Source organism: Amphiura filiformis, chromosome 14 (genome assembly GCF_039555335.1).
Source record: "Amphiura filiformis chromosome 14, Afil_fr2py, whole genome shotgun sequence".
NCBI classification, from domain to species: Eukaryota; Metazoa; Echinodermata; class Ophiuroidea; order Amphilepidida; family Amphiuridae; genus Amphiura; species Amphiura filiformis.
Window position 1 is genome coordinate 42,129,368 of NC_092641.1, and position 11,584 is coordinate 42,140,951.

At 37.7% G+C, this 11,584-nt stretch overlaps 1 protein-coding gene across 1 annotated transcript; it reads right to left on the bottom strand.

The window, feature by feature from the left end:
• Window positions 1–22: 22 nt before the first annotated feature.
• LOC140170120 (eukaryotic translation initiation factor 4E type 2-like) lies at window positions 23–10,822 on the bottom strand. Its single transcript, XM_072193447.1, has 7 exons — window positions 10,681–10,822; window positions 6,710–6,809; window positions 6,283–6,420; window positions 4,244–4,348; window positions 3,913–4,065; window positions 2,917–3,050; window positions 23–1,079 (listed from the first exon to the last, which is right to left on the bottom strand). The coding sequence occupies exons 1-7, from the start codon at window positions 10,698–10,700 to the stop codon at window positions 1,037–1,039; spliced, it is 693 nt and encodes a 230-aa protein (XP_072049548.1). The 5' UTR covers window positions 10,701–10,822; the 3' UTR covers window positions 23–1,036.
• Between the last annotated feature and the right edge of the window lie 762 nt (window positions 10,823–11,584).

The window sequence follows — 11,584 nt, forward strand, 5'->3', positions numbered from 1 at the left end:
CGTCCAATTTCATTGTGTGTAAAAGATGGGTCTATATTGATCACAAAAATATATCAGAAATACCTGTAAATTTTAGTCTATTGCCCATATACCATGCAAACTGTATTTTGCTGAAAATATAATGCTTTGGAAAAAATGTTGCATTGTTGTTTTAACTAAATTGCAAGGGATGCTACACAACTGTTGTAATCATAAAACTTCCCTATTTCTGAAATTCATGTTGCTTTAAGTTTTGTGTCGGGAAAATACTGCTTTATAATGCAACCTACTGCTATCACAGTTTCAAAGTTCAAATAGTGCACAAAATGTTATATTGCACTTTTTGTGCATTTGTCCCAGAAATCTTAATTTTGGAAGCAGTGGGGCGAGATGGATTTGCAGTTAATTTTTGCCTCTGGAAATTTTGCCTCCAACATATCCATAATTATATTGCACCCAGACTACAGTACATGCACAGAGCTGCCAACTATCTGAAACAATTTTAGTATTCTCAAAACTTTAATTCAGTGTTTTACATGACTGTTTAAACTAATAGCACCATAGCTGAACATCCAAGATTGGACCAACAAAGTGGCGATGTACATTCCGCACTGACAGTCGCATGCAAGTGTTGACATTAGTTTTGAGGGAATCATTTAAATTTATGGTAAGCTGAACATGACATATAAGATTTTAATGAGTAACAACATAGCTGATCATCCAGGATTATATCAACATGGTGGTGATGTTAGTGTGTAGTCCAGACTGACAGTTAAGTTCTGGCATTATTTTAAGTGATAAGCTGGGAAAACCATTGCTGATCATTCATTGGGTAGTTAAACATGATGTTAACTAGCACCATAGCAACCATCCAATATAGGGCCTACATCATGGTGATATTAGTTGTACGTTCTGGACTGACATTATTTTTGAGTGATAAGCTGGGACAACCACTGCTGAGCATTCACTGGACATGATGTAAGAGTTTAACTTGTGGTGGTATTAGTTGTCCATCTCTGACTGACTGTTTGTTAAATCATGTTTTGTTGACCATCTGCTACCGCATAAAAACATCTGTATTCCTAAAACTGGAGTTGTCTCTGTAAATTTGAAAACAAAAAGAAAAAAAATTATTATAAAAAAACAAAGGTTGTAAAGTTTTGTTGCTTGTGCACTAAACTACAGCATGAGTAAAATACCTTCCTATTTTTAGGGTATAATTTTTTGCTGTAATTTGTAAATCTCAAATAAAAGCTAAAGAAATGAAAAATAAACACTTGTTCTACAGGTCCGACGGACCCATATTTAGCATTTTGGGAATTTCATTTAGCTGTATAAAATCAAAAACAGCCGAAGTGGATTGACTTGGACTGAAATTTGGGGAGAAACATTCAGAAAATGTTCAAAATAATTATGTTAAAAAAATATTTTCCAGATTTTTCAAGCATTCAGTTTAGATTTTTTCTAGAAAATAAAAATTCCAATGACTGACCCTACTTAGCAAGTCTATGCCCTGTAGAACAGGTTATGGTTGTTGTTTTTTTCGCTGCCTTAAGCTTCTTTTATTTCAAACCACATTTATTTCAATACAGGGTCAGAAATTTGCAACTAAGTGCGAGAATACTTTTGGATTCTACCAGTGGAATTGTGCAAGTATCCATGGATTCTCGCCATATAACTTTGTATGATAAATTGAAATATTTAGGAGATGGCCATGCATTTTAAACTGGGTACACCAATAGGGTGGAGCAGTACTTTTGTGCGAGATTTTCTGTGCTAATTCTTAGTATTTTTAAGTCAAGGGTGTCACCTACCTAGACAAATTACCTATCAATTTAAAGCTTTTGATGAGACCTTTGTATTGATACCATAACAATTTATGTAGCATAAAGCATTCTTAAGTTATTTTGATTTTAATGAAAACATGACAGGGTGGAGCCGAGGATTGATATGGAGGATTGATATGTAAATTTAACTAAAAATTTCAAAACAATGGGGGTATATTGATATATTTGCTTCTTTTAATTGGTTTTATGTTGTAAAGACTTAAGAACAATCATTTAGAAACTAAAAAAGGTTACTCTGTCTTTAAATTTAGTGAATTTCTAGTGCAAATCCCTTGATTACAGATAATGCACTGTTTGTGTGTAAATCCTATTCGGAATGCCTCAAGCGTGTGTTTCAAATATGTTACGCACACAGCGAAACCTGTAGCAGGTATCACAATAAAAGTTACATTTTTTTAAAGCTCTTGAGCCAAGGAAATCAAATATGATGTTCTTTTCAGCATAGGGAGTAATATGTAAAAAATATATATCACTGAAGATCAAACATTTTTTATGGAAAATGTTGCTATTCAAAGTCCACTACCTCCCTAACCAATCTTCCTACTGGGAAACTAATATCATTTTTGGATTCCCTGTTTAACTCCTGTCAGGAAATGTATACTTTTCTTGTACTTATGGGGTTAGTTTATTAACAAGCAATTATATTTTTATCAAAAAGCGTGCATTTTCAGAGAAAACAAATTGGAAATTTTGGGTACCGAAAAATCTACCAACTCAAAACACATGGCCAGATTCCATTTAGATTCTTGCAATTTTGTTTATGAGGATCTTTGCGAGAATGGATTCTCGTCGAATTTCTGACCTATGCATTACATAAGGTGGGTTTTAGAGGGTTTATTCAAAATTGTAAAGAGGGGCCCATCCCCTTCTTAGTCACATGTATAAGCCTCTCAAGACTGATAATGCCAGCTACATCATCTATGGTCAGGAATTGTCCAACCGGATGAAAGACTCATCATTTAGTATTCTCAAGATGCTTTTCATCCAAGAAAATCAAAACGCTCAAAATGTTGGTCTTATTTCAAGAATCTTATTTATCTAGTCAAATGATGAATCTAGTCAGTGATATTAGATTTTTCTTGCTACTTACTTAATACTATCTGTGTGCGTCTTGTATTCCATGATTGTGTTCGGTGGTAGGTTCAAAACCCTCCTCAAGGTGTCTCGTATTCGAGTCGTGATGTGCTGGTCCCCGGTTCGGTTCCATATAGAAATGATGTCCTCCTGTATAATGTAAACAGATATACCCACGGTTAAAGTCAAACTGTAACTGGTGCATCTGTTGTTTCTTTAATCAATCCCACTAGATACAGGGCCTGGTGCACGCACAAGTTTTGTCATGTTTAATGACAATGCCACTTGCTAGTGTAACAAGCTGATTTTGTTCGTTTCTTAGACAAGGTGATTTTTCCAATTTTGTCATCTTCCAAGAGAGAACTACACCAGGAGTGCTCATTTTAAGAAGGATGAAATTAGACTCCGAAGATGACCGCCTTGGTGATCTACCAATGAACTACATGACTCCTCCAACTGATAGTAAGACTAGGTTACTGTGACCAGTCATTGTCCGTAATGACATTGCACATCTCAGTTCCAGCAGTGCAAGCTCTACTCAGCTGACTCTATCTCAAGGGTCTGCTGGGTAATATAGGGGCATTAACTTATTAGCACGCTGGTTTATGCCACTCATACCAGCTGTTCCTAGCCTGAAAGTAGGATGGAGTGCCCAATCTTTGATGATGGTTTAATTAAATCTATCTCTGAGGGAAGCGGGATGGTTGGATCCTTAAAACCGGTTTAACCCACCAGAGTCTGGTCCTAAGTCCAGAGACCTCAGAGAATTATTGATTGATGCCTACTCAAGACAAAAGGAGATATGCAGTTCAAGAAATACTTCCCAAGACATCTTCAAAGAGGCATTATAATGGAGTGCTCATCTGTATAAAGGTGAAATAAGGCTCTGAAGGTAACTGCGCTGGTGCTCTACCAATGAATTACTTCTCTTCTAATGAAACACAGCAAAAACCTGTGCGCACACTAGGCCTAGACTTTTCAATTAGCTGAAGAATGATACACAATTTCTTACCGCAAATCTTATTGAGACGACAGCCCCACATATTTCCTCCCCGACCATGAATTGTTCCCCTAGCATGGCAAGTATTAAGTTCTCCCACAGACGTGACGCCAGACCTTTTCGTAATCGTACGATCCATTTGCCGCCTCTCTTGTTTGCTTCATCCTGAAGGTGCAAAGAAATCAAGGAAATCAAATTCAATCAATTATCAACCCATTGATAAATTTTATTAAATTATTCAATCAAAATCAATAATTTCAATCATGTCTAATCTCTTTGGTTAAAAGAAACACATTCTGCGTCACAAGGGCTGTTGGGATCAAAGGAATACTATCTAACTTACCTCCCACATGGGTTTAATACCCTGTTTGAATAAATGATAATCACTGCTACTTGTCAGCTCACATGGTCTGGCTAAATGACTGTATAATGCCCAGAATTGCTCCACCTGTCAAATGAGAATCAATACACCAATTACTCAATGACAATTTGAAATAAAAGCACTCCACTTGCATGTAACAGCAGGCTTGGTGCGAACATACTTTTGGCCATCCAGGACAACCATTTTAGACAACTTGGACCCAAAAAATTGCACTTCCCATGTGTAGTAAAAAGTACATGGACTCCTTTCTAGACCTATTATGTTTCAAATGTTAGAGCTACCCCAACTTCCCAATTACTTGACTAGCGCTGAACAGACTCAAAGACTCCTGGAAGTTTTGATCAGCCCGTCCCTAAGAGTGCAGTGTGAAGGCTCATTCACTTCTTCACTCCTTCACCTTAAGACTCTCATCTAATTTAATATTCTACGCACACCACCAGTGTGAGGTTTTAAATTTAAATTTTCAATGCAGTCAGTGTTTACACCTCCGCAGTATGAAATGTTTCTATATGTTTTCATCGTCATTCTACAAGCCACTCCTACTGTATCGGCAACCTGGACACTTGGTACTCAATTGTTTTCTATAGTGAATACTGAAAAGTCTAGTGACTATAGGGTATAAACCATACACAAACCCTGTAATCACCACAGCACAGATCCTGAGACTGCCCACTCAATCTGATTGCAAAATGTTTACTGACCGCAGAGCCCTCGTGATATGGCATAAGTCCACTTAGTCCAGTTTCGTGACTAGGGCACACCATGCACAAAATCTCTGGTCACTACACGTCCTGAGACTGCCCCTTCCGTTTGATTGCGAAATATTATTTGATGCTGCAAGCCAACGCTTAGATTCACTGGCATATCTAGAACAGCTGAGCTCAGAGAGGGTAGGCCACGGTTTTCACATTGGAAAACATGACAACTTTATTGAAGACTCATATCACGGCTCAGAATCTGGGTACAGGCCGTTAGTCCGACACGCCGCTAGTCCGACACTCTGCTACCATGTAGTCTGACCAATGCTAGTCCGAATCTGAAATGCACTGCACAAGTCTGACACGCCACTAGTCCAAATCTAAAATACACTCTGCCAGTCAGATATGCCGCTAGTCCGAAAATGAAAACCACTACGCTAATCTGAAAATGAAAACCACTGCGCTAGTCTGACTAGCAGTGTGTCGGAATGAAAAAGTGTTTTTAGAAGTATAGGGAGGTTTCATGTACGCCACGGGTCACTAGCCCTGGAGGCACAACAACGATATTGAAGCACGTGAAAATTGAATAACGCGCCAAAGATTCACAGAGGATGGTAATAGTTTGTTTGTCCTCCACTGCACTTTCAATGTAGGTCATTTTTATCAACCTTTTAACCTTTCGTGCAAGCCCTATAAGGAATTTTTGTAGTTGGACTAGCGGCGTGTTGGACTAGAGGTGTGTCGGACTAGCGGCGTGTCGGACTGAGCAGTGCACCCTCAGAATCTGAGCCCCTTGTACCGGGCTCTGAGCCCCCTGTACCCCAAAAGAAATTGTGTGTACCATAAGGGTGTGAGTGAGTCCCGGGTATTCGAGTCCCGCCCGATAATCCTATTACCCGGATAGGAAATTCCCTGCCCGGTTTTTAAATTTTTTCTAAGTTTTTTTTTTTTGGTTTTGAGTGTCTCTGGACCTAGACCTAAATGCTAGGATCATTCATGGTTGACCTAAAAAAAAAAAAAAAAACATTGACTTTGAATGCATTTTGATATCATTAATAGAGTATGACATGAAAACTATACATCAATTTTCATATTAAAAACACAAAACAATGTGCAAAATTCAATTTTTTATTTTATTTTTTAGTTCAACCATGAATGATCCTAGCATTTAGGTCTAGGTCCAGAGACACTACAAAACCGAAAAAAAAACTTAAAAAATTTTTTTTACAAAATTACCCGAAAATGACACCCCTAGTGTACCAATACATGATGATATAGCATGCAGATAGAACTGATACTTACAGAAGCAAAACTGCCGATAATTTTAATATTCTGTTCGTAATTTACTGATGACGTCTTGTTGCCCGGCGTTCTCCTTGAAAACCAGAGGGAGTAAGTGTATTGGAGTGGATGTTCACCCTGGCCTGCCTTTACTTTGGGCTGTGAATGGAAAGATGAATGTACAGAGGGAGTAAGAAAGTAAGTATAATTTACTATAAAAGTTGTCATTTCGTCAGTATTTATTTTCACTCTTTCGTAAGAGTGGTTGACTGTGAGAGAGCAGGATTTTAGTTATGTGATTGACTTAGATACATGACATCAGAGTCACATTCAAATAAAAACAAATTTCCTAATTCTTCTTTCACTTTTTTGTTGTTGTTGCAAGCCTCAAAATCAATGGAGGCCACCAGACATCATTTTTCACAAAATACTTCTTCACCAATCTTACCCAGACTACAGCTTTGGATGGATCTGTAGACTGTTGTTGCTCTTTATTTGTAGTAGGTTCTGTTTCTTCTTTATCTTCACCACTATCATCGTCTTTCAACCTGCAAGACACAATCACAAAGTCAAAGAAGGCAGTAATTTGTAGTTCTAACATTGAAGTTATTGACATCATTGCCTAGATAAATTTCATATAGCAGGCTCAGAAATCCGATGCGAATCCACGAATCGATCGATTCACGCAAAGATTCTCGTAAAACATCAACTGGGCGAATCCATATGGATTTGCGTAATGTAGGTATGCTAGGTGAATTCAAATTTGCCATCAAACTGCATCATTTTACATCAAATTAAAGCCCTTGAGCAAAGAAAGCCAAAACTGAAAACATTTTTGTCATAGCACTTTCCGTAACAAAGTTACATCTTGTCAAAGATTGACTTTCATCAAAAAGATTCTGCTAGCAAAACTCCCCAAAACAGCATTTAGGGGTGTTTCTAGATCTTAGTCTCATGGTGATAGCAGCTTTTTTTTTAATGGAACTGCTATCAAAATCCCTCTAAAATTCCATGTGCGAGTGGCTCATCGTCATCACCATAAAAAAACATATATTTGGGTCAAGTGAAGTACAGAAAACATATTAAAATGTAGGTTTCCTTCACCGACCTGTTCTCGAAAAAAATTCAAATTTCTACTATGTAAATATGCATTGTGTTTGGGCCCCGGTCTAGGCGAATTTCGCTGACTAGCAAATGTGTTAACTAAGGTTTGCCTGGGATACCTACATTTGTACATAATGCATTGGCAGTTTGTACAAGAAAGATTTCAGGAAGTTATGAGGGCAGTATTTTTTTCAAAGGCTAAAGTCTAAGAAGCTAGAAGTTCTCGTACCCAAACAAAACTTGATACCGTAACTTGCGTTCAAGGCGTAATAAAGTTTTATAAACCATCATGCATGCAATTGCAACAGGCCGTTTGCAACTCATATACTAGCGCAATACAAAAAGGTGGCGACAGCGTCAGCTTTCCCTGTGTATTACTCTGCGCTTAATTGGCGTCGCCAACACTGCAACAGGCACCAAATTGATTCATGGGCGGCGCCATATTGGAAAAGTAAAGAAAAATGCTGCTGCCACCACGATAGTACTAAAAGCTACGTAAAAAAAATATGCGTAGTGCTGTGGAGACTTATGCTGATTAAAGAAAAATGCTGCTGCCATCTACGTCCACATGTTGCAAGCGTGACGATCGCTGACCTCACATCGATGAATGGAGTTGCAATTCCATCGCACTTCGACTTCGTGCTCTATTCTTCTTCCATGATTGCAAAATAACCCAAACCTATATCAGTATTAAATGAACAAACAATACATGTACACAACATTCATAGTTTTAGGCATAAAACTTTTGGCCACAATCTCGGTAGCTGCTGACCTGCTGCTGCATGCACTGTGCAGTTAGGGTGTGCAGTAGGGTGGGCCAAAAAACACTTTTTTTCTCGGATCGACTTGGAACTCTCGGAGAATTTTACTGGGGTACATACTAGTATTGTGCTGAAATATCAGTAATATCGGAGCATGTTTTGCCCAGGCAGTAGATTTTCACAAAATCCCTACTTTTTTGCTATTTCTTACTGTATAACTCTATATAGAGAAATCAGTAGAAACAATCTGGGAAAATTAGGCATTCAGATGCCATCCTAACCAATATTAAACACTTTGGGTAGTTTGTTTGGACCAGTGTTCGAAATAGGGAAAATATGAAGGTTGTCCCGAGGACAACTAAAGCATAAATTCTGCTTGTCCTCATAAACAATTTGGTTGTCCCCAAAATGTGTCATATATTTGGAGGTAAAATATAATGGTTGTCCAGGGGATAAGTACATAGCTCAATTTGGTTGTCCCCAGTGATTTTTGGACAAGAGGACAAGAGGATAAGTGCTTATTTCGAACACTGGTTTGGACCCTCTAGAACATCACCAAATAGCAAGCCGTCTCAAATTGGTTACCATTATTTTTGATAAAGACACGCATGTAAGTCAAATATTAATGATATATGAGATGCTATATTAAGGGGTAGGGGTAGCATTATGGAGAATTTCCCCAGTTCTACTCAGTCAAATTTCCCAATTTTGGTATTGTTGCACAGATATGAACTGCAGCATTGGCAAAAATAAATGCTCTATGATTCTCGGTTATTCATGTTTTGACCAGAGGTCAAAAGGTCACAAAGCCTTGAAAATTACTACAAATCAGGCGTCACATGACCCTTTAACCCCTGGTCATGTCAGAGCTGCTCTAAATTCATATCTCATGTATTGTTTGTACTTTTGCAGTTCATATCTACCCAACAAGACCAAGATTGTGAAATTTGATTCAGTAGAACTGGGGAAATGCTCCATAATGCTACCCCTACCCCTTAATTTAGCAACTCAAATATCATCAATATTGAACTAAATACAGGTCTCTAGCAAAAAATAATGGTAATCAATTGGAGACTGCTTGCTATTTGGTGATGTTCTGGAGGGTCTAAACAAACTACCCAAATTGTTTAATATTAGCTATGACGTCATCTCAATGCCTACTTTTCCCAGGTTGTTTCTACTGATTTCTCTATATAGAGTTAAGGCCACGCGTTTTGAACTCGCCACCCAAAAATGGTGGTTTTGTTACGCTTTTCCAAATCGAGACTCGTTCAAATTGTTATATCTCTGCTTAAACAAAAGGTATTGTAGTGTGTTTGGTGTCATTTTGTAGCTAAATAAGTGCCCTAACAGACCTCCAAAGGAGAATTGTATATCAGCTAAGATAGGGGAGTTACGGTGGTTTGAGTTCAGAATGGCCGAGGTGGTTGTTGAGGCGGTGGCGGTTGAGGCGGTGGCGGTATGTGCAAAGTCTATGGGAAATAAAGAGTTTGTGTGTGCGTGTTGAATCAACTGATCATATCTTTGCATCCATATGGGCTACAGACATGGTTAAGAGCTCTTTTGAAAGATTATTAATTCTGCTAATTGTTTTTAATCATTTTGAACTCTTTATGATTGGTTTAGTCTATAAAATGCAAACTTTTATGTACAAAACTACCCGTTTTGATATTAAACACTGTAGAAAGCAATGCGGAAGTCTTCAAAATCTGAAAGTTGCTGTAAATTTTTAATTACTTATCCTATCATAGTCAACGTTTACATTTTCTGAGAGGAAATTTGATGAGGAATCTAAATATGGACTTCCTTTTTCTGTATGGGTTAGGGGTAAAATGTTTCAGTTCAAAATATGTTGAATTGTAAAAAAATTTGAACATATTTTGGGACACCCTGTATTCCGTGATTACCAAACAGCTGTGATTTTTTTTTTTCTTCCAAAGTCAGTAGGCTCCCCCTAACCTCCAACCAAATCAATGTTGTTTACTTTCAGTTTATAACTGCAAGTTAGAAATAAGTAATGCACTAAGTGACCCATTTTTTATTTGGAATTTTTTTCTTCCACCCTGTATAACTTCAAGGTCACCCTGTACAATGAGTTGGAATGTGTATATTTAAATTGCTTTTGCCTTCAGCTTTCCAAAAATGTATACTTTTGCTAGTTTAGGGTTGATAGTTGTGGAGATATTCTAATTTGAAACTTGATTGGTGTAAAAATTCATAATATTTGTGATGTAACGCTAAGGGTGGCGAGTTCAAAACACGTGGCCTTATACAGTAAGAAATGGCAAATAAGTAGGGATTTTGTGAAAATCTACTGCCTGGGCGAAACATGCTCCGATCTTACTGATATTTTAGCACAATAGTAGTATGTACCCTAGTAAAATTCTCCGAGAGTTCCAAGTCGATCCGAGAAAAAAGGTGTTTTTCGGCCCACCCTAGTGTGCAGTAAAGTTCTGCAGAATTTGGTAAGCTTACAATTTGATAACTTTCCCATTTTATTGGCGACAAAACAAGTCTTTTATTCCAATAAATAAGATAATCACTCTATACTTACATATCAAATTTGTTGTTCATTTTTTTAATATGTACAATTTTGCAAGTGTTGTTTTAAAATAAAATATGAATACGAGTTTTAGATAATTTATTGCAACTGTGAACTTTCTTTCCGATCTTCGTGATGTCTGCCGAATTCTTCTCTGTCCTGCAATATTCTGCAAGTTCAACGCGAGAGGGCGCTTGCTAATTGAAAATAAATAACGTGCTGTTAATGTATCTTAACTAAGGGACTGTATATAAATAATTGTACCCTTAGTGTATTGTCGTGGGTTGGGGTAAGGACCTAAAAACGGTAACGATTTATAATCTTATCTAAAGAAGAAATGGTAATGCCACTATGGTGGAAACTAGCCTCATAATACATGTAATACTATACAATAAAAAAAAAAAATAGGCCTACTTTTGCACTCAGGGGCATTCGGTGAGAGCAAAATGTAAAAAATATGGGGTCATTGGGTGAGAGCATGATTTTTGGCATTCGGTGAGAGCAAAATGTAAAAAATATGGGGTCTGGGTGAGAACATGACCTCAGTTTTTATCTTTGGGTGAGAACCGAAACAGTGCGGGTGCCACGGAAACATTGAAAATCAAATTTCTAGTTCTAACTGGCTTCAAATTTCTTTGTTTTTTCAAAATCAGTGATAAATGAAACCAAACTAATTAATTTTCTGCAAGTTCAGGGGTCCCTGCGGACACCGGAGTTTTTAGTTCTAGCGCTAGCCGCTACCCCTGGTTGAACAACATCGTTTTAAACAGCGACATTTTAAACAAGTTTTGCTGTGCATAGGGCCCTACATCTCAGATATCAATCTAGGCCTACATGTAGGCCTATTTTCCCTTAAAATGGCATTTCGTGATCCACCACCTCCCTCGCCCCCCCCACAAAAAAAAAAAAAAAGTTG